At 45.2% G+C, this 27931-nt stretch overlaps 1 protein-coding gene across 7 annotated transcripts in view; it reads right to left on the reverse strand.

Annotated features, from left to right (window-relative positions):
* The window catches only part of FLVCR2 (FLVCR choline and putative heme transporter 2), a 612292-nt gene that overhangs the window by 318462 nt on the left and 265899 nt on the right, over nucleotides 1–27931 (reverse strand). For all 7 annotated transcript variants that reach the window (XM_085626721.1, XM_085626718.1, XM_085626720.1 and 4 more), the window contains one exon: nucleotides 7518–7658. In XM_085626721.1, coding sequence (XP_085482847.1) covers nucleotides 7518–7658 — 141 coding nt within the window. The remainder of the gene's footprint in view (nucleotides 1–7517; nucleotides 7659–27931) is intronic.

A 27931-nucleotide genomic window follows, 5' to 3' on the forward strand; every position in this document is an offset into this window, starting at 1 on the left:
GGGGGCCTGATAGTCGGTCAACTATGCAGGCCTGTGCGGTAAGGTCATCAGTTGGACAGACTAAATTTACTAATCTTTTGGGGCGCCTTATTAAGTGGGGCGCCCAGAGGGGAGGGACATGTGGCTCTCACCAGACTCCAGGGGCAGTTACAACCGGTTGGTTGCAACGGTGCGGGGCCAAAGGGGGGTTACGCTTTCCGTTGGCTGGTTGGCCACCCCGCACGCGGGCGTAAGTAAGCTGCACTGTCTGCATGGCCCCTTTATGGAGTAAGTCTTGAACGTATGGGGGTTGCCTGGAAGGAAGTGCTTCCGGGTCAGCTGGGCACCCTGCGCATGCGCACTCTGGTTAGGGTGCGCGGTACAATTTGGATTAAAGGGGGAGGGGCCAGCGTGTTGACCTTGCCGTAGGCCCAAAAGGAATACGCAGAAATGTGATCAGCAATATGTTTAGACTAGGATAGGAACATTATGTATTAGAGCTTGGTTAAAGCTAGGAATGAATCAAATGTACCGAATCCTGTCTTGTCATTTCTGCGTAATTATATATTTGTGTGCAAATGTGTGTTTGTTAATAAAATACGATAGGGGGTCGACGACCCCCTATTCCAAACAAAAATGATTGTAATGGTTTCTGTCACTGTAGAAGGGAGGAGGGGGCGGTAGGCCGTACCGGACCATATACTTCGGGGTCTAGAGGGATGGGAATAATTTTAAATAAGCGCTTCCCCCCCTCATAGTCAAACAGACATGGACGGATACACAGGGCAGGCCTATATCCGACCTGCACTCCATAACATAGCCCAGCTGGATTTAAGCAAGCTAATAATTAACTTGCCTAACGGAGATCTACTAGTGGGAGGAGATTTCAATACGACATTCTGCAATCAAAAAGATCGCCATGTCCCTAGGTGCCACCCGGGCGACCACTCAGGACTGGCAGACTTCCTGACGGCTAAGGGACTGGCCGACGTATGGAGAGCACATAATCGATAATCGCTACAATACACATTCCCCTCGGGGGCCCACAACAGCCAGTCACAAATAGACTACTAACTAGCTCTGGCTGACCAAGTGCCTAATTTTAGGGAAGTGTGACATTGCACAAGGGAATCTCAGATCATTCCCCAATATGGGAGAGAGACATTGACTGGTCCATGGTGGTGGAAAAGACCATCTACGAAGGCAGAGTTTGCCCCACGAAGTGGAACAACATATGGGGTAAATGAAATGCACATAGGGGTAATATGTGTTCCCCCCACCATCCAGATGGGTAGAACGAATTATAGAAAAACTGCTTGTGAGGACTTAAAATCAATTGAGCAATTGTATTTTGCAATGCTGTAACATGCTGGAGTGATTTGTCAAAATTGTATACTCTTGTAAAACCTCAATAAAGAACAGTTACATTTTTTTTTTAACTAAAAATCCAATAATGGGGAAGTTGTGAGTCTACACAGCAAATCATACAAAGTTTGTGTTCTTCCAATACTATTTACCGCCACACGAAGGAAAAAAGAACAATATAGTGTCTGTCATGGCTAGGAAAAGAATTTTCCTGAGGGAAAAATACACAAATAGGTTTCGTACTTTAACAAAAAGATCTTGAAAAAGGTAACATGTGTAGGAAGGTGGATATCTGACTATGGTTACCCCCAACTTTTTGGCTAGTGTCTAGCTGGTTTTTCGACTTAGTTGGCCTGAGATCCTGCCATTCAGGGTCTCAGGCTGTCTGCTCTCTCTTTAAAATGGACTCCATGTACCCTAGGTACATACCCAATTGGTAAGGATCACCTTATTGGACCCTGTACAGTGTACCCTAGGTACCCAGGGCATAGGTGTACCCTAGGCCTCCCAGGGGCTGCAGCATGTATTATGCCACCCCTGGCCTGGCCTTCCAATCAGACACAACTGGTTGATCACTCAGCTGGGGCAAGGTCGTGTAATCATCCCTTGCTTAGATATAGTATACCTATATCTACCCTTAAAATAGACACATGTGTACCTATCAGTCACTCCTATGGCAGGCCTTAACAATCCTGGAGGCAGAGTGCTTGGTAACATGTGAGATGTGCTCTAGCATGAGATGAGCCTGTCTGCAGCTTTCGGAACCATGTCCTTATAGCTGTTCTATGATATAGCCTACCATATACTCTTAAAGTGCCTTATAATCTTAAACGGTTATGGTAACTATGGTTTGGCTTTATCAAAACATGTCGTGTAAGGTGTCTAACACTTTGGAATAATACCCCCATACCATTTCTGGTGATGAGGATATTATTCCTCCCTTCTAGAGGGAGAGACATGTTAAAATCCTACTTTCCTGTTTAACTCTGACCAAAGCCTCAGCATCACAAAATGGATGCTGCTGCCACAGACACGAGTCTGACCTCCTGCAGCTGGGAGCCCTCCCAGCCAGGGAGGCCTGGACAATAGGTTTCCTGCTTGGGGAGGTGCTAGCACCTCCCCAGACAGACTTTAGTGCATTGGGGCAGGGAGGGCTGAAAGGAATGAGACATGCCTGGGGCACACAAGGTGTCCCATGCATAGTCCAGTTCAAACCGGCGCTGGGGTACTCCAGCCCCAGCTCTGGCGCGAAACTAGACAAAGGAAAGGGGGTGTAGCCACTCCCCTTCCTGGTCCCACCCATAGGAGGGACCTTGCAGGTAGCCCAGCCCACTAGCCCAGTATATCAGTAGGTAGCTGAGCCCTGCTAAATTAGATTAACCTGAATCTGCAACTTGTACAGAAACTCTGGACCTTCGACATTCGACCTCAGGAAGAAGACTGAAGAAATCTCCCTTGTGGCCAAGGAGTGACCACCCTGGGCAACCAGGCACCATCCAGCGACCGCTGCTTTGCTTTGCGACTGATCCTACGAGGGACGACTGCAGAGACTGACCAGCGCCGAGACTTCCAGACACCTCTGACCCAGATCCACATCTCCAGCGAAGCTGAGACCCGTGGAGGCGACGTGGGACCGGCGACCTGGGAAAAGTGGCTAGTACCTGACTAGCGCGACTTCCAAGGCTCCCTCGAGGCTGTGCTTGGGGAATTGAGAAGCCCCCATTCCGAGCACCATCTGCAAAGAAGACCAGCTCCCCACACTTCACGTGTTCTGCGTGGGGCCCTTCTGCACCCGAGTTGCTCGACGTGTTGTCCGGTTGCTGGCACGTTGGCTAGTGACCTCTGCGACGACGAACCTTTGTTTTCCACTTGCTGGTCCGGCTCCTCCAGACTGGCACCCGCTCCTCTGTGAAAGAGAAGCACCCCAGACCTTCCTGGTCTGCACCAGAAGCAAGCCCTCCATCCTGCGTGGGTTCCGCTTGCCAAGGCTTGTTGGGTCCTGACTCGACTTCAACGCCGCCGACAGCAAGAGCCTTCGTGGGACAGTTCACCTCCTGGTCCTGGTCGTCCTCGACGCCTCCTGGTACCCGTGACTGCTGCGACAAGCTTCACCTCTTCACCTGCATCTTCACGACATCGCCTGGTTCCTTCCTGGTTCCTTCCCGGCTCCTGGCTGGTGACCTAGACTCTGTCCCTTCTGCTTGCAGGTTCCTTTCTTCTTGATCCCAGCCTTGGGATCCACCGGACACTCTTCACTGACTGCCTGTCAGCAACTTTCCTTCAGGCATCCATAGGAGTCAACGACGAAACCTGACGCAAGTTCACACCTATGCACCCACAGCCCGTGGGCTAGGTAACTTGAGCATTTCGGTGCTCACAAGGGTATTGACTATCCAAGGGTCTAGTTTCCGAGTCTCGACTTCCTAGCTATACCAGAAGTGTCCTAAAACTGTTAATTTCTAATAACTTTATTTCTATCGACTATAGGCATTACGCGTGAGTGTTTCCACTCTGCACCTGAATCCCGTGGGCCTCCCACTTCCTAACCTTTGGTAGTATAATGTAGCCCCAGCGATTCCCTAGGCCTAGGCCTATCCTGTGTTCGTGACAGTGGTCCTTATACCACTTACTTAGTATATGGTTTGCGTGGCCCCTAGGGCCTAACTGTATTACTTACCTGTGTGACTTAATGTATGCTTAAATAAGACTGTGTTGTAATTACCTCGAATCTCATAAAGAGTGCTGAGGGTTTGACTAGAATAAATACATTCTATTTTTATATATATCTGTTGTGGTTTCCTTTCATTTGGTATTCAAGGGATTACATATGGTATAACAGCTGGCTTCACATGCCATTCAGAGTTTAGCCTAAGACTGCTCTTGTCCATGCTACCACTAGGATAGATGGTGTATAAGGTTGACTTTACAACCAATCACCATAAGGGTTGTTTGGACTGATACAAGGTGTAGACTAGAATTAGTGACATCATATATCAGGCCAACTTCTCACAACATGCATTCTAGGATGGCAGCTACAATGTAACAAGGTCACTTACTACTGTATAACAGAAATAAATAATATAAAAATGTACACTGAGCCAGATTTGTCACTGATGAGAAAGTAACTATTCTAAGTGGATATGAACTATGTGCAGAGGCTTTTGTTCAGTCACTCAAAGTGAAGGGAGCCAATGGGTAAAGTGGGCTGACCCATCATCCCATTCTCTATGCTGTAGTGAGCGGAAGCAAAATGTGATTGAAAAGTTAACACAACAAGGATTCAAACATTCAGCCAAAAATCCCCTCCGTTATATCTAAGTGGTTATGAGTATCCACGAGGACTGGTCTAAAAAATGGAGTTCCAGATGTGCCCTCTGTTAGCGTAGATTTCACGGGGCGCGTTTAGACCAGTTTCTGCAGCGGTTGGTCTCCGTACTTTATGGAATAAAGTTTTAACATACCTGGGTTGCGCACACAACTGTTTTTTTGGTCTTGATTATGGATACCTCCAGAACATTAACCACAGTGTACTTCTATTCATTATCGCCATTTTAAGCACATTGCCTTTGTTTGCCAATTAATTGTATGAAGGTTGTTATTAACCTTTTCTCATTGACTGCAATTTTTAATATGGTACGTGAACTTCAACCAAAGTGCTACATTCTTAAAAAACATCACGTGTTGGCTGATAAGTTAAACAGCCCAAGGCCAGCTCATAAGAGGCTAATAAGCACTTACGAAAAAACGCGTTAACACTAACAATGAATGGAGTTTAATTTAGTCTAAAGTGGTACGGTGGATGTGAAATGTATTTTTAAAATAATGCAGCGCATACATAATGGGTACTATTTGCAAAAAACTCTACAAAGCGCACACTCGACCCAATGAAACAGTGTTATGTTGTGAAGAGAAGGTCATCTCCAGCGAGCAGGTGCTCTTGAAATGACCAATGAAATGTGGACCAGAACTAACCCACGCTGGCTCCCTACAGGTGAATAACCGCACTGAAGAAAACACACTGGGCCTAAAAATAGCCTCTCTAGTGCTGCTTCCAGATCATCCAGTCTGTACTTAACTATCCTGATCTAGAAGGGTATAATACACTTACAATTCACTTGCCGTCCATTTTCTTTCATTTGAAGCATTTTAGTGGCTGGAAAAATGGAACTGTTCTGAAGGACTTTAGGCACTAAGTAGGCCCTTCCTGAGACCAAGGTAATTGTGGTGCATTAAGTATGTACCAAAAATTACTGATACTCTTTGAAGAGGAAAGACCTGTATACGTGATTGCTGCAGGGTTACAAATCACCTACAGAACAGAGAACAGCAATGAAAAATGGTGGTACTGCAAAAATTTCCACATCTATCCATAATTTTGTGTTTTTTGTGGTAACAAATCTTGAGGATTCGTCCTTGGAAACACATGCAGTAAAAGTACACATGGTATTACTACAATTTCTACAATACCGATGTGAGTGCAAGCTACTTTCGGCATTAAGAACTAGAAGCCACTGGCGCACATGCCAAATAATGCTATGGTGACACATTTATTTTGGTTCAAACGCCTTTGCATTTTCTCAAAACAAAGCAGCACATTCCCAGAGCTGCTCACACCAATGTGTGCAAAAGGAATCCAAAATGGCCACTTGACATGTGGTCTATGTGCCCCATTATAACGTTTATCGATTACCCGGAGACCATTTAGGAACAACATTGTTAAAGTGCCTTTCCAAGCTGGATTAATGGTTCTTTCTTCTTTAGTTATTGCATGCATATGCTACAACAGAAAGGGAAAAAGACATTGAGCCAAGTAAACAGACACCATATACTTGCAATAAAAAAAAAAAAACTAAAAAAAACGGATCTGGCCTCACATTAAGTGATTATTTTTAAATAATAGCCTTTCAGTTGTGCCATGCATTTTATTATTGTGGATTCGGAAGAGGAGAGGAATAAAACACCACTTTTCCAAGTGCTCAAACACCTGGCAGCTACAATGTTGCAATATCACTTCAACCCTTTAAAACAGCAACTTCAAAATCTATACGGCAAATAAATCGCCATGTAACTGGACACCTGAAGTGGCAGCATAAACCCCCCCCCAAAAAACAAGCCGGTATTTCAATACAAATTTGGCCCAGGGTCAGATGTGATTCAGACTTATCCCTCATCTCTCAAGGCAATGGGGCTTCTAGAGCACGTTCATCCAATTGCTCCCAAGCAGACTATACCAAGTGGCCGGCCACCCTTGAACCTGCTACCCACCTCACCATCAACACAGAACCAGATCTGGGAAAGATCCCGCTACACTCAAAGCTCCCCCTCTCAAATTTTCACCCTCTCCATTTCAAAATGGTTAACAACCTTTACAACGCGGACATTACACCACAATACCTTCACAACGCGGTTGTTACAACGACTTGCTCTAGATGGCGCTCTAGACTAAGGAATAGTATGATTTACTATTCCAACACCTTCCCTACTATTGCACACACTGGAGTTGGAATAGTAAATCATACTATTCCTAAGTCCAGCGCATCATCTAGAGCAAGTCGTTTAACAACTTGCGTTGTAATGGTACTGCGTTGTAACAAAGTGGTCGTTGTAACAACTGCATTGTAAAGGCACGCAATGTAATGAATCGCGTAGTAAAGAGTCATACTCATTCAAAGCAGAAGGCAACGTCCAGGATTTTGGAGAGGCCAGAAAACACACTTGTCCCCAATGACTAAGATTTAACAAGAGTGCCACCACTCCTAGATCACATTCCACTTAAACTTCTTCTTTTGGTGCTTTAAATAGCTGCAACAACTATCAAGTAACGTGGTCACTGCACAAACACCCCAAATAAATAGGTGCTGAGAAACATTAACCACTTCACTCAAGAACCTGAGATCACGTGTGGTCGCTCCCAAGAACAGCCCACTCACAGAACACAAGTCTCTTCTTATTAGGACAGCCATCCTGAGGACCACTGTGCTCTGATGCCCAAAGCCCTGCTGAAGAACGCGAATGTCCTGCCTGATGAACAGTCTACTTATCGTACATGCATTTTGCTATCTTACGAACAGCCATTTTGAGGTCCACAGGCATTTTCGCTCAGTATCACCGTCCTCCCCTGATCTTCTCTGAAACTCCCCCCCTTCATTTATCAACGTTTTACACTTACATACCATATGAGAAGATGAGAAGGATGAAGTTGCGGTTGCGTAGCAGCTTGAGGATAGATTGTTTATAAGAGTATTCAGCAGAGGGCCTAGCACGCACCACAGACTGAGCTCGACTCGGAGGAAGAGGAGGCTTCTCACGGAATACTGAAAGAAAAAAAAAAACAGGCATTTGTTAGCAGTACTGAACATGAAACAAATAGGAAATCCTCAGAAACAGTGCAAAACACAAAAAAGGCCTAATAATTGCTACAGCACAGAAGACACACACAAGTAGTGAACTTGAATTAAAAAGCACACACCTTAACGGGGGCTGAAATGTCCTAGGAACCTGATGTCCTTCCTTCACAATTAACTGGGAATTGCCTGCATGTCACCAGCTTTTCAAGAGAACCTCTCTAAAATGTAGTTGTGTTAAAATGCGCCTATTTATTCTACGTAAGCATATCCGTGTGTGTGAGCAGCACACACATCTCTACACCGGTTAAAACAATTCCTTCGTTTTTTCAAGCATGCAAGGTCAACAAACGGCATATGGACCAAAGACAGGTAGATAGATGTTGTACAGGTGGAAGAGCAAGGTCTTGGGGTAGAAGTAATTTCTACCAAAATGTCAGTTTTCCAGATCTTCAAAACCATGCCAAACAAAGCCAGGAACTTAGACCAGATTTTGCCGTAAAAGATTCTATTGGTTGAACAGGTTTCATCAAATTGCATTCATCGTCATTGGATACAGCAAACGTAGTTATCAGCACATGAGCAACACGCTGATCCAATGTTTACATATTACAATGGCAATTAACCATGATATAACAGTTTTCAAAATACTACCTATAGCTAAAGTCAACTTATTTCCACCCTTACCCTCCACACACATGCAATCCGTCTGCCAAGACATTCCTCTTACGGAGCAGGCATCAATTTTTAATTCCTTTTTACATTACCTAGAGACCCCACAGCTCTGTTTGTCTGGTAGTAGAGCAAGATTTATATTCTGGAAATGTTTCAATAAAAGAATAAGGTATCCAGAACTCAAAGATGTATTGGTCGTGTCATCATGTTATCAATCCTCGTCAGATGTCCAATTGAAGGTCTCATATCCTCTGGAAGTATTCAATTTGAACATGCAGGTAATTGGAAATCTTTACCATGGAAAGCAGGCTCTACAGTCGGTCATACCACCTACGCAGAGTAGGCAGCTCCACCTTTTCCAATGGTGCTATACCCGGGACAGTCATTGCCTCTGCTTTGGATCCATTAGTCTCAGTATCACTACTCCTTGCAAGTCTACTACACTGTATCCTAAGATACCTTTAATGCAACACAAGACTTCCTTTCATCCTCTTTACCTGTATTGATGTCCCAATATCTATCCCACAACTTCCACATATCTTGGAGGTGCCTGAACACACCAGCACTGTTCCAGCTAAATAACTGGCAACAAATAAGCTTCAATCAAGAGAATCTTGAGAGGACTGAAGCTTCTGACCCAGTAAAATGTGTACACCAGATTTATCTGTAAAGATTGCTCATCAATTCCTTTCTAAGAATGCATTGAATAAATATACCATCTTTAGCGATAGACACACGCATGCATGTTAATTGTTCAGTGTAGGAAGGTGGGGTATAATGCAGTAAGGCTGGTTAGGCTTCACTATGTATTACCTTTACATTACCCCCAAACAAGTACTTTGAATTCACACCAATAAATTCCTAGTTCTGTCCTGGTACTGTGGCACAGAGCAGTCAGGCTTAACTAGAGGAACATGTGTTAAGTATTTCAGAGGACCAACATGGCCGATAAGTGATTGACACAACTCAAAAGAAATCCAACACAAATTTATAACAAGCATGAAAATCTAATAGGTCTCGCCTTTCATTAAGTTAAAGCCATTTACTTTGCTATACAATACCATTAGCAAAGCAAATGGCTTTAACTTAATCAAAGGCGAGACCTATTGCATTTTCAATGCTTGTTGGAATTGTGTTTGCTGTTTAGTATTTTCCATTGCTATTTGGCTTTGCTGTAAATCAACCTTAGAGCTCTCATAGTGTGAGCTTGTGTACATGCTCATCGTGAACTGAAATTCCTTTGCAGGAACCCATGCATCTGGTGACAAAATGATGGTGAAAGCACGCCCGCATAAGGCAACACTAAGCACCGTGGGGCAGTGCCTCCCCATCTCTATGTAAGTAGTATGCCCCGCCACCAATATGGCTGATCAAAGGTGACAAGCTAGGGCACCCAAAGGTAAGCGCTAGTGACTTTAGGACAGAATTACTACAGGCGCAATCAGAGAAAATCAACTTCAAATTTAAACGTGTGGGCTTAACTTCCTGAATAAAGCTCAGGTCAAAGCACGTGTTACTCAAGACCACCACCAACCATCACGATCGCTGGCGAATAAAAGAACACGTCCACGCGCCTAAGGCAATCAAATATGCACGTAAGTTAGTGGACTGATGCTGAAAAAAGTTCCCCTGAAATGCAGATGACCAGCTTTCAGAACACATCAGTTGGATGAGCGAGTAGCGCAGGCGCAGCATATTCTGTTCCCTAGTATCTTATGCATGTGGCGCATGCTGCTTTTCAAGAGCAAAGAGCGTGAGCTCTGACCTCCAGGCCCGAACATGTTGCCGGGGTCACCTAGTTGATGAAACAGGGCTTTATCACCAATCACGCCTCGGTGTTCGCACACAGCAGCGACACCTAGCGGCACAGGACCATCATCTGCATCACTGAGACACCGGCCATGGTTAGGTGTTACTGCATTTATACATCATCCTACCAACAGAGGGCAGAGACAGCCGTCAATGGTGCTGCTAAACCAGCCAAAGTGGGGTAGTGGTGTCCAACCCAGCAGGACCAGCAGCAACACTAACACCTATGCACCCACACTACCACCACCACGCACAAAAATACTGACAGCACCAGCAGAGGGAATGGGAGTGCTCTATATGGGCACACAACCACCAAAGATTGCACAACACACTATGGCAGCACCTGCCAAAATAAAGGCTGCTCTGCATACCAGAAGACTACCACCACTGAGAGCACCATAATAACGCCACCACCTCAGGGGGTACAAAGATATCAAAGGCGACAGCACACACCACCACCCAAATATACTGACAGCACTGGACTTCATACCAGAACACTGCCACCACAACGCAAATATAACAATACTGGTCACAATTTAGAGAAGATGTACACTATCCCAGCACATTGCCACCAGAGAATTCCGGGAGCCCAACAGCAACACACTAGCACCATACACAGCAGTGAGGGCTATGCAAACACAGAGTGCACAGAGATTACTGTGATGCTAGAATCACCATTGAGAACGTGTGCTCACTATACTAGCCGGGCACTATCACTAACCTCACAAAGCTAAAGACACTGGCACAACTGAGAGCACAACTATACTGACAGGAGCACCATAGAGAATAAGTGTGCACTATGCCAGCACACTGTCACAAGAGAATCCAGTGATACTAGCACCATACAGAGTGTACAACCACAGACAGACTCATTGCTAGCTATACCTGCACACAGATTAGTGCTTTTACGCCAACAAATTTCATGGCACTCAATTATGCACAACTATAATGTAGCTCTACAAGTGTGCATCTGCGTCTCTTAAAGTGTGCAATCGCCTGTGTGCATCTTTGTGTGTGCATGTGGGCTTAAGTTTGTCTTGCTGTATTGCTCTATCTGGGTGTTGCTGTGTGTACCAGTGGACCGGGCACCACTTTGAAGATGTGCCTCTCTGTGTGCGTGTTTGTGCTGCCCCGGTGTTTCATAGTGTGGGTGTGATATCACAGCAGATAGTTGGATATTACGAATGATAGAGCTCGCATTCGGATGTTTAATTCATGTTGCATTAATTTGCTCAGAACACCGCAAAAACACCGCAAAAAATCCATAAATCATTTTCTGGTCCTTGTTTTGTCTACCTGCAGTATGTCATGTTGAATTAGAGGGCTGCTTCTGATCATCGGGGCTCTTAATTTGCGGGTTTCAGTTTACCAAGTCGCTGGCTCAGGCTGGCTGTTGGAAGTTCACACCAAGGAGTAGCACGTGGCTGCACGTGACAAAAGCATGGGGCGCAGGGGGCGCGCGCAGGGAAAGGGCAGGGCCGTGATCGCTGCACTGGGAGGTGCGGAAGCAATGTGATGGACAGAGGTTGCGGCCCGGCAAGCCTTCCTTGGCGGCCCGCGGACCTTGCAGACATCGGACCCGTGTTTAAAAAATAATAATAATAATGAGTGTTCCTAAACACTGCCGGTTGCACCAGCGCGACTCTGACACTGCTCTGTGGGGGCCGGGCGGTTCCAGGGATAGTCAGAGTGAAGCTGCGGGGCCTAAGAAGAGGTGAAATACAACAATTAACATGCAAATGGTCTTTTAAAGACCTGTGAAGTGCTCGGGTGTGGCTGTCGGTGTGCCCGGGAAGCTGTCTCAGCCGGCTGACACACACGCAAGGGGAGATGACAGGATGACAGAGGAAGGTAGAGGAAGGTAGATGAAGGTAGATGGAGACAGAGGTAGAGGGGGAGAGAGGGAGGGAGACAGAGGTAGAGGGGGAGAGAGGGAGGGAGAGAGAGGGAGGGAGACAGAGGTAGAGGGAGACAGAGAGAGGGAGACAGAGAGAGGGAGACAGAGAGAGGGAGATAGAGAGAGACAGAGAGAGGGAGATAGAGAGAGACAGAGAGAGGGAGATAGAGAGAGACAGAGAGAGGGAGATAGAGAGAGACAGAGAGAGGGAGATAGAGAGAGGGAGACAGAGAGAGGGAGATAGAGAGAGGGAGACAGAGAGGGAGACAGAGAGGGAGACAGAGAGGGAGACAGAGAGGGAGACAGAGAGGGAGACAGAGAGGGAGACAGAGAGGGAGACAGAGAGGGAGACAGAAGAAGACAGAGAGAGGCAGAAGAAGACAGAGAGGCAGAAGAAGACAGAGAGAGGCAGAAGAAGACCGAGAGAGGCAGAAGAAGACCGAGAGAGGCAGAAGAAGACCGAGAGAGGGAGTCAGGGGGAGACAGGAAGGGAGAGGGAGACAGGAAGGGAGCGGGAGGCAGAGCACGCGGTGTTTAAAGATGCATGAAGACCACTGGGGCCAAGAAGAGCTGCATGATGGGAAAGGTTGGCTCCTTTGCTGCAACTAAAACCGCCATTCTAAACGAGAACTGCAGTTAATTAATATTCAGTCCAATTATATCTGCGTTGCGGTGCTTTTGTTTTGCGTCGGTCTAGTGCGGGACAGAAACGAAACCCGGGCAGTTCTGAAAAGGGTATTCAAGCCCTGTCAGATTGTGTGAGGGGAAGTGGTCAATGGACAGAAAAGGAGTAGCACGGTTTCTGTAAGAAGGCCGTTGATTGCAAACAATTCGGGGCGTGCACTAGGAGATGGCAGCAGGACGTGTTTGGGTGCATAGTGCTGGGTGAACGGTTGACAGGCAATAACTGTCCTTGCACAAGAAAAGGTCATTTCCAAGAATTGTAAATCAGGGTGGCGACTGAATGCGTGCCATCGTTACCTCTCCTCCTGTAGACGCGGGCTGCAATAGTCCGAGGCATGTCAGGAAAGTAAGACTGTGATTCTTTCCCCTTCAAGCCACTTGGTGGTAATACATTCACCCAGCAGACAGCACACCGCACACCCTCCGCAGCAGGACGTGGAAAAACAAATAAAAATGCCATGTACGGATGACTAATAGCAGCACCCACAGACAAATGTACACTTAGCACACGTCATATGCAGAGAAACAAATGCGCGCCGTTAGCACCTTACGCCCAATTCGCATTAACACTGAAAAACAAGGAAGGTGGCATTTTCATGTCAAAGGAGCAGGAGCTGCCAAGTGCACACACAGGATCACAACGAGCAAAATTGGACACTCGCATGGAGGAAAGAGACAGCGAGATCACGATTGTGCTCAGCATTAAAACACATTTTTAATGGGGTAAATGTGAATATACTGCTTTCAGGATGCTGCTTTTTTCTAGGCGTTAAAAAATACACTGGCCCGTGTTGATTTTTCACATCCCTTTCAGAAAGGGGGTGTAAATAGGGAAGTTTCCTCCACATCAGAGTCCGGCATGTTTTCCTTAGTAATTTAAAAGACCACCCCAGGTGTTAATGACGGGAGCCCTTGAGGTGATTGGGACAGTTGTGATCATCATAAGAAGCGCATTTGATGCCGGACTGGTGACGTGCAGCACTTGCAAGGGGTGGCCACCTCCCGCAATTCTGCATCTATATTCGAACAACAGCTTTCCTGGACGTGTGGCCAGTGCGCTTCATGGTGCAGCCCGCGAGTCACATGGACAACTATCGGGGTGAGTGCACGACACCAGAATTGACGCAGCCGAACCCGCTCTGCTCTGCCCCAGCAGCTCTGCAGTCTATGGAGGGGAACAAATGAGCAAAGAGAAAACAAATCACATCAAAGCCGGCCTCGCAGAGCAATCAGAGAACAAGCGCTCGCCAGTCAGCCGCTGTTTATTTTTGCATCGCACTTTCACTTTAAAGTGAAAGCGCGATGCAAAAATACACACGCGGCGCCCTGTCTCCTTTTGAGACAGCCCATCCGGATTGGATCGCAGCGCTTGTTTACATAACACGCCTTTTGCGATAAGAAACTGCTTCACGACAGCCGTGAAGCAGGCGATCCAGTCCGGATGGGCCGTCCCAAAAGGACAAAGGGCGGTAACACAGAAGCCTCATTTTCAATGGGAAGCCACCGTTTACCATAAATGGTGACACTACCAAATGAAAATGAAATATACATTGGTTCCTGGATTAGACCGACCATTGTTGTAAAGTTGTCCTTTCCACAGGGTCACCTTGATTTCTTTTTGCCTTTTAGCTGAACCCTATTTTTGCTGCCTACAGAACTCTGTGCACCTTACCCTTGTTAACCAGTGGTAAAGTGCTTGTGTGCCTCCTTTCAGCATGATAAAACTGGTATACTCCTGAGTGGCATATCGAATTTAGCTACAAGTCTCTAGTATATGGTACTCAAGTTGTACCCAGGGCCAGTAAGTTAAAGTCACAAGTGGACTACAGCACCAATTGCCCCATCCACACGGTGACAAGGCAAACATGAGGGAGGCCTGCCACCAGTAACACGGCTGTGCCTATTTTAACTGCTAATTCAACCTGTGAAAATCACCCCCATGACAGGTCGAAAGAATTATTTTAAATATTTATAAGTCACCCTAACTACGTCTTATTACCTAAAAAGGCAGGGTGCATTGAATTTAAAAGTAGGACATGTAAATGTTTAATGTTAAACATGTCCTTACATTGAAAATACAAACAAAGCTATTTCCACTGTAGCAGGTTTGGCTGTTCTTTAGGAAAACATTGGGATGCAATATTAAATACTAATCTTGTATCTGAAGAATGGCACTAGCAAAAAAATAATTAAACAGTTTAATAGTTTCAAAATTCCAATTCAATGGTGAAGTTGGATTTGTTCTAAATATTACAGAAAGGTAACTCTGAAAAAGTTATCTTTGCCCTGCATGACACAGCAAGAAGCGTAATCTGCATTTTGTTCTCTCACTTCCGCCAACCAATAATTAGCATTTAAATAGGTCTGAATGAGGTGTGAACTGGTTTACAAGAGCAAAACAATACACTGACCTGAATGGACAGTGATAACCCCACTGAGCCGAACGCAATATGAAAGGGGGTGGGAGGCTCCTTTTTTACATAAAAGTGCCAGATCATCCTTGAATGTCATATCCTGCATCACAGGCCTGCTGTGGCTTTACATAAGACACGTAGAATGTACTTCAAAGAGGCCTCTCTTGTCACAGGAAAATGTTAACTTACACTTGGGTGGGGCCTTCTATCTTTTCATTTGGGGTGCACTTTAAAGGAGGGAAACAAAATGCCAAAGCAATTTGGGTATATCCACTGTCTGATTTCTGAAAATTCAGCTGCGTTATACCAGACCTCTGTCTCTTAGTTTCTTAGGGGTACAGGGACTGTCTAAACCTAGATTTTAGTGTTAGATGTAGGAGGCCACTAAGATTACCATAGTGCACTCTACATACATCCCCAAAGCGACGTGAGCTCAAATTTAGTGTGGCCGAAGACTTCAGCCATCTTGAAAATGCCTGAAGTAGGTAGAATTAGCCCCAGGACCCCTACCCCATTGGTTAGCACGTCCCCAGGGGGCAATTCTCACCCACATGCTTGTACGAGGCATAAATGTGTAATCTCCAGGCACCAACTTCAGAACCACTCCTGGATCAGTGAAAGATCAGAAGAGGACTGTGCTTGCTATCCAAGCCCTGTGAAGAGCCCAGAAGATTGGACCTGCTCTCCTTCTCCTACCCAGGACAAAAAAGTAGACTTCAAGGGTCATAAGGCTGCCCTCCTGTTAAAGATATGGGGAAAAACAGCACAGGAGGAGTTTTCCTGCAACTGCCTAACTGGCCAGTGGCAACTGTACATGGACTGGACGCACCTGTAGGCCTCTGCCTGCCATCATGAGAGTCTCTAGGCCCTCCCCTGAGGTCCTGTTGAGCTTTAGACATGTACTTCTGTGGTGGATTGGGACTTAAAGGACTAAAGTCAGAAGGTAAAATCTCTGATCAGGCCAGTGTGTATCGGACCTGTGCTTCATCGCAGTCAGCGTCAAATTGTGGGTAGGTCCTGTTCTACAGCGACCATTAACTATCATTAGCACTTTGTGCTTCTTGGTGCGATTTCTACCTAAAACTTAAAAAATGCCTGTTTCCAGTTCCCTTTCTTGGATTGTAGTCATTTTGGTGTCAACTTGTTTATAACATTTTACTCTATTTTTCTTAATTCGTATAGGGATTTTTACTGGTTTGCATTTTGACTTTATTACTATTTTAGTACTACATAAATACTTAAACTGGCTTGGAGTTCAGCCGGTCTGCTCTGTGCCAAAGCTACACAGGTGGTTGAGGTCCAGTTTATTTAGTTACTTTAGTTGTTCACCCCGACAAGGATTGTGATTATTAGTTGAAGGGGGTATGTACCCCCTTCAACTAATAACCCAATTTCTTACAACCATCTGTCGATTCCAGGTTGGTATTTAAAGCTTTGAAGGTCTGTGCAGGGGTGTGGAATTTAATAACATATCTACTTGTCCATGGGGCAGGTTGCTTCATAACTCTACTTGTCCTGTAACAAAATCCACTTGTCCCTTTGGTGCCATGTAGTGTGGCGACAAATTATGGCAGCAATCTCATTATATAAGAGCTCTGATATAGCCTCTCTGATTATGCCAGGGCTCATACCATAGTAGTGTTTGAATACTTGCAATCCCCTTATGTTGCCGCGTTTCCACAAATCTACATACTGGGGCTGAATGTAGTGGGTAGCAACAGTTCCAGGGTTAGAATGCCATTTTGAGTCTGTGCAAACCTACTAACTTGCATGTTTTAAGGGTTTTCAACAACTCTTCTTTTATCTTTTCCCATACTGTGAAATATTTGAAATTTACTCCTGATAATGGCAGACGTAAACCTTCTTCCAGAGTTGGGAAAAAAATGGTTGGCAGGAAAGTGAACTTTTGCATGAGCAAATCTACACATGCATATTTGCTCATGCTAAAATGCAGTCGACAAATATTTTCTAGGAGTACTATTTCTTGTCCTACTTCTGTACATTCTTGGGAATTCACGAAAGCTGTATAGCTGCACTTGATGCAGGGACATATACCATTGGTGCACTTTTGAGACTCTTTAATAAATTGGCCCCTAATTTGGTCTGGCGTGGACCATGACCTTTTGCGTTTATTAAAATTCTGTCTCTCTCTCTGTATCGGGTGGCTTCACTGTGAGTGACAGCATTCTGCTCTTTCACAAGGAGCATATTGGCACACAAAGTATTTTTCTTCAGTGCCAGTAACTACTGTGGCAGTATGTGCTTTTTAAGACCAAAAACAATTTTTGCTTTAGCCAATGTTTGTTATAATGGTGAGGGCCCGGCAGCTCCCACACGAATAAGGTTTTACAAAAACTATGCCAAAACAAGTCACACATTGACAAAACTAAAAAGCTGACCACCAATTTCAGACCTACTGGCTTTGCCAATGCATGTTTATTTTTGTTTCCCATAATCTTATTGAAACTGGTTACACGGATTTTCCATATTTTGGGGAAATACTAGCATGCATCAACACATGTTACTAAATGATGCTGCAAAGAAATGGTACCTGAAATTTTACAGTAGTTTAGCGAATTTGTTTTCCCCCTGCTTTCATTTTTTATGAGCATTTTACTTTGAAAGCAAAGAATCATGAATCCTGCTTTCAAGCTTCTGCAAATATTTGCATAAAATCAGAGGGCATTGTAGTCTGGTAACACAGTTGCTTTAGAGGTACTCTTAACAGCATTTCGAAATTCACAACTCAAAGAAGGGAAAAACAAGGTTTTAGTATTGAAAGTTTAATCTGCAACTTTGCGCTGAATATCACTGCAACTAAAGTACCCATCCAAGCATGGCTTGAGAGCTAGTGTCTGTAATATCCTAGTTTACTTCTAAATGCTAGAAAGTCGTTTAGTTTTCCCTTGATAGCCAAAACAATACCTCTATTTTATTCCGAAATTGACATTTTGCAATTGTATCTAAAATGGCCCAGTTTCACAGACTGCAAGATGCCATAGTAGACCCACATTGACCTTTACTAAAAAGAGAAGAATTCTGGTAAGGCCTTATTCTTGGCCTTCCCATGCGCTCACTTCCTTCGTAGGAGGCGGCTCCGGCCTGCAAACAGTTCACAACATTGAAAAGTCCAACACTTTTGAAATAAAAGTATCAGAATGAGGCCTATTGAACAAAAGCATGGATTGTTCAAGCAGATCTTCCCATGCCCAGGAAAGGAGACTCTGGTGCGGAAAGAGTGAGCACTGAAAAAAGAGCTAAAGTGATAGGACTGCAAGGAGGAAGAAGACGTCTACAGTAGTTGACACAACAGCATTAAATATGTTAATAGGATGAAAGTCGTCTAGGATAGAAACCTAGACATACCGTAGCACAGTAAATAACACAGCCAGTGCATTGCCTTGAAGGAAGCATGGAACTATACACACAGATGTAAAGTCTAAAAAGAAACCTGAAAGAACCAGTCACATACATACAGGGGCGGCTGGTGTAATTTGAAACTGGTGGGTGTGTATGCAGAACGAATCAAAGTATGCGAGCGAGCGTAGCGAGCGAGCTCGACGGCAATAAAGGGGGGATCGGGGGGGGGAGGGGCTCTCCACCCGTGAAGACATTTTTTTCAAATTGGCATCTTTTTGGTGAGATTTTCAGCACTATTTCTGTGATAAATGGACTGAAAATTCAGTTCTTCTAGGCATTCATAAAAGAAAACTCATACATTATTTCAGAGAATTTCTGGGTTGCCAAGCAAGTCTGACTTCTGAAGAGGGCTAGGGTACTAAGCAAGACTGCTTTGGCTCTACCCTTTCCAATGGTTGATCGCAATTCACGGAGGGCGGTGCTTTAAGAGAAACGGTATGTAAACAGCCGTAAGCACCATTGTGCCAGTGGTGGAAGGAGAGACTTGGAAAGTTGTAAGTCCATCATATAGGTTCTAAGTGGATCTGTCTTATGTAACTGGCACCTTTGCCAGGCCTGGCACTTTAGGCATGAGCACTGTGGATTCAGGTTAGTAGAGTAGGGACCTAGCGCAGGCACTTCAGAGACAGTGCACGAGTGTAAAGGTTGTTTCTAAATATTGGATTACACAAAAGGGGACAAATGCGGACATTTATGTGATAACATGAGCAAAGCTTATTTGCTTTTCTCGTGCTCTATTAGTATCCAAATTGCAGCACAAAAAGCCTTAAAATGCCACTCAATCATGATGAAAATGTGGAAATGTCACACAGGCAAACTGAAAACTTGTCAGCTTGCTATGAGACAACAGACTCCGCGCCTGTTCTCACCGTGAGTGGACATAACCCCCAGGAATTCGAGGAGGTGAGGAGGACACGGCTTGTCCTTAATTTATATAATTCTGGCGGGCATTCACTGCCCAGGCGACAGCAGCAAGTCATGGGGGCCCGTGCTGGCAGGATTTTGAAATGAAAACATCCTGCCTGCTGCCACACCGACTTGACCCTTTTGCTTTAATTAGTGTCTCGAGCCAGCTAGAATTGTTGCTGCAGCCGGGCACTAAATTTGAATAAACAGTACACTGAAACCACGAAAAAGTCACACAAACAATGTGAACCCTTGGCAGAGAAGTCTTTTTTAAATCTTTTGAGGTATTCACAAAGCAGGGACCGATGGGTGAATTCGGACCTGCATCCTTTGCCAGCACATTTCTCAATAACAAACTCCTCTGTGCCCCGTTTTTGATCAGAGCCCCTTCATGCTCGCCGCACACCCTGCCAAATCAATCAGTCCCTGCCAGCCACGAACTTCAATGTCCACTACGCCAAAGCAAAGCCGACTGGCAGCATGCCACTCTCTCATCAGCATAAATACGTTTGATCTAGGCCTGTTTAACATAGGCAGATGGCGATCCATTAGCTCTTATTTTCCTGTCACTAACAGCCCAAACCATCTCCCAAGCATTTTATACTGCATAACTAACTAAACAGTGCCACAATAGCATACAGCTAGAATCCTCAAGACCAAACATTGCTTCTACACACCGAGCTGCCGAGCATTTACTTCCAAGTGCAGCCGAATTCCATGTGGCACTAGTCAGCCCACAGCTCTAAAAAGCCTTCTTAGTGGCAGTCTTGGGCCAGAAAACAGCTAACAGGCCAATACCATACATGCACCGCATACCACATGTCTCCTCTGACCCTAAACTAGAACAGAGAAAGTAAACACAGCACACTGCCCCACAGGCAGCGAAGACAAATTTTCTTGGTTGGCCTGAAGTGAGGCTGATCTATCTCGCTGTTCGGCAGCACAATCACATCACGTCTGCCACTTGTGGGTTTTAGCAAAGGGTCAGGTGGGGCCTGGTAGGGTAGGTCCCGTGGAATTTCCCCTCACAAATGTCAGTGTTGAGAGTGTGGTCTGCAGGGTGTCGGGATTCTCGCACTTAATTCTTTGCATGTTGGATAACCACGCATAATCTCAAATAATACATAGAGGGGTTCAGGCAACATGAAAGCAAGGCGACCATAAGCTCATAAGCAGAGTCAGTATTATTGGCTTGAGAAATTTAAATAGACTGTTGTTTGTGCAGCGGCAATAACCAAAGATGAATGGTGAATATTCATGTGCTAATGCAACAACCTGTACTTTTCCAAACACTAATGTGCAAACACGACAACCTATACTTTTTCAAACAGGAATGGCGGATATTCATGTGCAAATACAGCAACCTGTACTTCTCGAAGTCAGAACATCCACTGTACATCTGAAGACATCACCTGGCCTGCACCTGAAGCATGCACGTTGCTGACCTCACACTGCACATGGATACTCGTGTACCAGCATACACGGGCCTCAAACAGGCGCAGCACATGGGTCTGCCTTGCACAGCATAGCATGTTCATGGCGTCCTTCAATGTATCCCCATCTCGTGTGGGGCACTTTTGTCGGGTCCTGACCTCCTCGCCACCAGCAACTGCATTAAGGAACCTAAGAGACATACCTTTCTAGGTATGTCTGTCTATAGGGCTGACAGGCCCAAACATGCAGAGGGATGCTGACTAAAAAGCTAGGAATTCCTGCAGATGTTGCCCACGGAGCTCCCAAGTGACTCCATTACATGGCAAGTCATTTCTACAGCACGCAATACTAGTTTTTAGCTCATTTCCAACCACTTCAGATTTAAACAGGCTTGGGATCTGTAGAACAGGAAAAGTATTTTGTCCAAGATCACACAGCATTGGCCAAGTGGGAAGGCATTATTAGAAGGACCGTCTCCTTGAGCCACAATCGTCAAGCAAATAGAAACCGGACCTTCTGTAAAAGGAATCTCTCTTCAGTCATAGACCACGAATTTATAATAGCATCCAGGGGATTTAAGATGCATGATAAACAAAACTACAAGTACCAGGATGCATCGAGAAAAACAGATGTGAGCGAGCTATGCATACCTGACATGGGCCAACTGTCAGTGCTCGAGGCTCATTTGTAAACACCATCTCGTGTACACAGAGAGGCGCCGAACCCGAGCAGCTCGCATAATCCCCGCTCAATGGTACCGCCTGCTACGCACTCGAATACAACACTGACGCATCAGGCAGAACATAGCTAGATCCGTGTGGGAGTGGGGGCGTTTTAAAATTAAAAAAACGTATCTGACCGGAACCGGGTCCGCGCCACCTCTGCTCCGGGTTCCCGTTGGCACCTACACTGAACAGCCGCGTCACTGCTGGAAACCCCTCTCAGCCAAGCCTAACGCTGCTCCAGCAGCGCCAGGATGGATTGGCTTAGCAGGGCAGGGCTGCTGTCCGCCCGCCTGCCCATTAGGAGACCGAGGTTTGAGACACTAGTGCGCAAGACTGGGCTAGTCAGAAAAATTCACTGACCTTCCCCAGCCACGCACACTTGTGCTCGGTTGCTGCATGCCTAGGGTCAGAGGAGACATGTGGTATGCGGTGCATGTATGGTATTGGCCTGTTAGCTGTTCTCTGGCCTAAGACTGCCACAAAGAAGGCTTTTTAGAGCTGTGGGCTGACTAGTGCCACATGGAATTCGGCTGCACTTGGAAGTAAATGCTCGGCAGCTCGGTGTGTAGACGCAAGGTTGTTTGGTCTTGAGGGTTCTAGCTGTATGCTATTGTGGCACTGTTTAGTTAGTTATGCAGTATAAAATGCTTGGGAGATGGTTTGGGCTGTTAGTGACAGGAACATAAGAGCTAATGGATCGCCATCTGCCTATGTTAAACAGGCCTAGATCACACGTATCGGTGCTGATGAGAGAGTGGTATGCTGCCAGTCGGTTTTGCTTTGGCGTAGTGGACGTTGCAGTTCATGGCTGGGATGGACTGATTGATTTGGCAGGGTGTGCGGCGAGCATGAAGGGGCTCTGATCAAAAACGGGGCACAGAGGAGTTTGTTACTGAGAAATGTGGTGGTAAAGGATGCAGGTCAGAATTCACCCATCGATCACTGCTTTGTGTATCAACACAAAAGATTTAAAAAAGACATAGCTGCCAAAGGTTCACATTGTTTGTGTGACTTTTTCGTGGTTTCAGTGTACTGTTTATTTAAATTTGGTGCCCGGCTGCAGCAACAATTCTAGCTGGCTAGAGACTCTAATTAAAGCAAAAGGGTCAAGTCGGTGTGGCAGCAGGCAGGATGTTTTCATTTCAAATTCCTGCCAGCACGGGCCTACATGACTTGCTGCTGTCGCCTGGGCGGGGCATGCCCGCCAGAATTATATAAATTAAGGACAAGCCGTGTCCTCCTCACCTCCTCGAATTCCTGGGGGTTATGTCCACTCACGGTGAGAACAGGCACCGAGTCTGTTGTCTCATAGCAAGCTGACAAGTTTTCAGTTTGCCTGTGTGACATTTCCAACTTTTCATCATGATTGTGTGGCATTTTAAGGCTTTCTGTGTGACAATTTGGATACTAATAGAGCACGAGAAAAGCAAATAAGATTTGTTCATGTTATGCCTAGAAGAACTGAATTTTTAGTCCATTTATCACAGAAATGGTGCTGAAAATCGCACCAAAAAGATGCCAATTTTTTCAAAATTTCTTCACGGGGGGGGGGGGAGGGGGGGGAGAACCGCTCGCATACGTTGATTCGTTCTGCACACGCGCCTCACCAGTTTCAAATTCCACCCGCCGCCCCTGTAGTATCAGGTGCTGGCACCTTTCATGCGGCCGAGATGCGACCCCTAACAATTTGTTTTAGCTTTTTTCGAAGTGATATATATATATTTTTTTTAAAGTCGTTATGGTCAACCTTACTCTCCTTAGATAATCTTGGTGAATTGGGAAGACAGACTTGCAGAGCACAAAGCGCCCATCAATGGAACAGAGGCGCCAGACAATTAAACAAAAGTAGCAACAGCAAGTGTGTAACAACAGAACTTGCAGTGGTATGAAGCCACAGCGGATGAGTGTCCAGTAAAAGGTAAACAAAAACTTCACTACCACAAATAACAAGGGACCGCACCAGTCGAATAAACGTAGGTAGTTTAGGGCGTTAAAGAACCACTTCTGGTGGTGACCAGGATTTTGGTACCTTATGTCGAGTCAGTACATAGTTCAGGAGCCACTCAAAACACCAAGATCAAATTGTTACTGCAGGAATTACGACTTCTTTTTATTTTATTTTCATAGTATTGTTACTTTGATATTTAAACATTTTCATTTTATTTCAAAAAGAAAATCTCACAGTCTTTCTTCTTTAATCATCCATAACAAACTTCAACCTCCACACCATTTCTTTACAACCTTTCGACATTTACTTTCAAACTTTAAAAAAATTACTGGAACGTAGCGAGAGAGAGAGATCAACTTGTTTCGTCAATCACTGACAGACGGATGTGGCTCTTATAAAGTTATATTTTGTCCCTTGGGGATTTCTTCTATCCCACTTCCTAGGTTTCCGCTAACTAATCCTCGTATTTTTTGAGACTGCGGTTCTTACTCTGGTCCATTGGACGTACCTTATGGATGATTCAAAATTACAATCGCCCTTTAGCCTGGATTTACCTATGAGAAAGGTGGGGTCTTCCAGATCTTTATAGTGCCCAAGATTGGCTCAGATTCCACAATGATTGTTGACAAAGGGAGGGCACTCAAATGACATCATCTAGTGCACTGATCTGGTGAAGAAAATTCCAACTGGATCCACTTTCTGCATTTTCTAGCTAGGTCCTTGTCACCAGAAGAGCAGTCCCTGGAGGAAATTTCAACAAAGAGGCTTTTGTTGTGAGAGGCGTCCAGCCACACATCTAAACAGTTTTGTTTTTTAAACACCAGCAGAAAGTTATTTCTTTCTTGAACATTTTCAAGACTGAACAAGGAGTACTGAAAGCCAAAAAAATAGAAACGGACACCCAACTGCTGCAAGCACAACCCAAGTGTTCTGAAGCTTCTATTTTCCTGAAATTCTTTGCATTTTCATCTTTTTCGCTCTTCATGTCCACCAACAATTTTTGTGACCTCAGATAGAACCTGCCTTTAAAATGTATACAAATTTAAGAGACTGCATCCAACATTGAGACTGCCAATAGAGAATAAAACATAGGTTGGGCAATACATTTGTCTTCCCTTTCACTTTAGAAACCTGTGTTGGTTTTTTAAAATTGTACTAACCAGCTCAGAGTCAAGGTTAGATAACCTCAGGTCACGTGGGCACCTCTTTTCTAGTTCAGGGCTTTCCTGTATCAAATCACTGATTTCGGGTGGTTCCCCTTAAGTCAACCAAGACTGCAAAATCTGCAAGGAAAGGATACTTAGTTGTATTCCTAGTTCTCCACCTGGAGAACCCTTAGTAAACTCACAAGTACTGTACCATCCTTCCCATGTATAGAATCCCAGCGCACTGCCCATCCCCAGCCACCCACTCCCTTTTCATAGAAAAAGCCAATTAAAAAAAAAATAATAATCAAACAATTTTGCAGCCTGGTGGTTCAGAAACCTTATTAAGAGGAAACAGAAAGGAAAAGCTGGGCAATGTAGACAATAGTGGTTGCAGAAGGCACATGCTGAAAAACTGAAACAGCATCTATAGGGAGTCGGTCCTCCAGTATCCTATCATGGTCTAATGGCGGTTACATAACTTTTTTTTAATGGAGGAGGTCAGTTTCTAGGTATTGTCCACAAAAACAACTTGATGACCCATTTGGGGAAGTGAGAGCATTGCTTAGAACTTTAATGAGGATTCAGTTGGAGGTAAATTAGGATGTTAGGTAAGTAACTTGTTCCTTTTTCTCCAGAAGATCCGTATTATTAGCCTGAAGCACTGAGTACAACAGAAGGCCGATCCAGTGCTTTAAGTGGGGAAAAAAAACTGGGGGTGCTCTAAAAGGGGCGTGGTTAATGTCTTGAAGGGGCGTGGCCTATCCGAGTAGGGGCGTGGTCTAAATCAAAATAACTAGCACTGTGTGCTTAAGAAAATCATGAGTACCGGCACTTCTCCGTGTTCTCCCATTGAGTACCGGGACTTCTCCTTGTGTTAAGAGAGTACCGGTACTCCTAGTGGCATGCTGTGGTCAGTCTCTAGGTTATGGGTGCTTGACAGTTAATGTCAAGTGGATTCCAGCGCTAGGTTGCGGCTGCAGACCTACACTCCGAGCTGGCATTTGATAAGATAGCGCCTTAGGCGGAGAGAAATTTGGCGCCCTTGCTAATAGAGACTGAAATGCGGCAGCAGGGGGTCCTTTTTGAGTTGAGCTAAGCAGTGACTGCCCCCTGAACCCAAACGCTTCGGGACCTCCCCAGCTCACCTAAATCACCGATAGTTTAGCTGCCTCACGGTGATGGGTCTGTTGGTGTGTGTATCAGCAGGGGTGAGACGGTGAAAGGAGCGCGAAGAAAGGGACAATGAGGTGTTAAAACAGGCCGGCCCTGCTCACACCCTGACAGCTCAACAGGACAGGAAGACACCTGTGTTTTTCTAAGCTAGAGGTCTCGACATTGGAACTGTCGCGCTGTGAGTTACAGGGAAAGTTTGCAGATCCGTTGTCTATCAGAGTGCCTTGAAAAAAAAAAAAAGTCTGCTTTCGCGTAAAACTTATGCTTCTCATGTTAATGCCCTCGGGCTAAGTTCACGCTATATATAGTTACAACAAACGCTAATTACACCCTGCAGCTATGGGCAGAACTTGGCCAAAGGCACTTTGAACATTGAAGAAGAAAATGCTGATAGTGTACAAGGCTGCCTTGAAGCCACGCCCCCAGACACGCACCTCCCAGGCTCACCCCTATCAATTTGGTGAGTACCGGCACGTCTCTTTTTCCATTTAAAGCACTGCCTAACAGTGCAGCAACAGTGGGCAGAGTCTGAGCACCGGCAGTTTTTTTTTGGGCCCTCAAAACGGGTCCGAAAAAAATAAAAATAAAGAACGGACTACCTTTAGTAGCCACGAAAATAGAGCCCGATAGAGACCCGTTTCGAGGGCCCCAAAAAAAAACTGCCGGTGCTCAGACCCGGACAGACCCGGCCCACTTAAAGCCCTGGGCCGATCTCATATACAAAACAAGCATTGGCATAGCCAATAGGTCTCGCCTTTGGGACCGTATAAGTGTTTAGCCAGAGATAATGACTTTGCCTGTGTCTTTAAGCTGTGCTGTAGAGAAGTGTGCAGCATGCTGAAAAGTTATAATAAAGAAGTGTCAGAAGCATTTTTGTTACCTTATATATGACCAAGAAAGCATTATGTACAAGTGAACAACCATATTAAAGAAGGTCTTTCTAATGTATAAACTATAGCGCTACAAAGCTGTGCTGGGCATCTGGTGTTTTTACAAGATCTCATTAAAACATTTTCCAGTGGAATCCGCAGTAAGAAGCACCGTGTTAAAAACCTGCCCCATTGATCCCTGCTTGGTGCGCAGTCAGCAAAGCACCCAATGGCTGCCCACTTGGTGATTCTCAGTCACACGAGCTTCACTCTGAGCTCCCAATGCAGAGGGAGGGTGCGGACAGGGTGTGCTTGATTCCATGTGACTTTACCAGTGAATTCTACATTGAAATTTCCAAATGAGACTGGGGACGACGCAAATAAGTAATAATGTCACTAGTGTTTAATAATTATTTTTTCGGAGTTTTTTATATAGCGCGGATTTGACCAAAAGTATCTGAGCGCTTTACATGAGCACCAGTGGCGTTACAGATGGAACATTGATTTTGTTAGGCACAACGTGATTAACTAATTTGCCCAGGACCACAGGATGTTGAGGGTTTCTACCGAGACCGGAACCCGTCTCCCAACTTCAAGGTCCACCGCTCTAGCCGTTAGGCCACATCCTATTGCTGTGGGTAGGCCCAGCAGGACACATTAACCAAAAGAGCTCATGTTGTATATATCCATCCTAAACCACAACAAGGTCTTTGTAATGTATAAACTATAGCGCGCTGGTGTTTTTACAAGATCTCATTAAAAGAAATTCCACTGGAATCCGCAGTAAGACGCACAGTGTTAAAAACCTGTCCCATTGTTCCCCGCTTGGTGTGCAGTAAGCAAAGCACCCAATTGCTGCCCTCTTGGTGATTCTCACAGTCGCACGAGCTTCGCTCTCCAACCTCCCAATGCAGAGAGAGGGTGCCGAGAGCGTGTGTTTGATTCCGTGTGACTTTACCAGTGAATTCTACATTCAAATTTCCAAATGAGACTGGGGACGATGCAAATAAGTAATAATGTCACTGGTGTTTATTAAAAATAATTCCGGAGTTTTTTATATAGCGCGGACTCGACCAAAAGTATCCGAGCGCTTTACATGAGCACCAGTGGCGTTACAGACAGAACACTGATTTTGTTAGGC

Source organism: Triturus cristatus, chromosome 9, assembly GCF_964204655.1.
Source record: "Triturus cristatus chromosome 9, aTriCri1.1, whole genome shotgun sequence".
NCBI classification, from domain to species: Eukaryota; Metazoa; Chordata; class Amphibia; order Caudata; family Salamandridae; genus Triturus; species Triturus cristatus.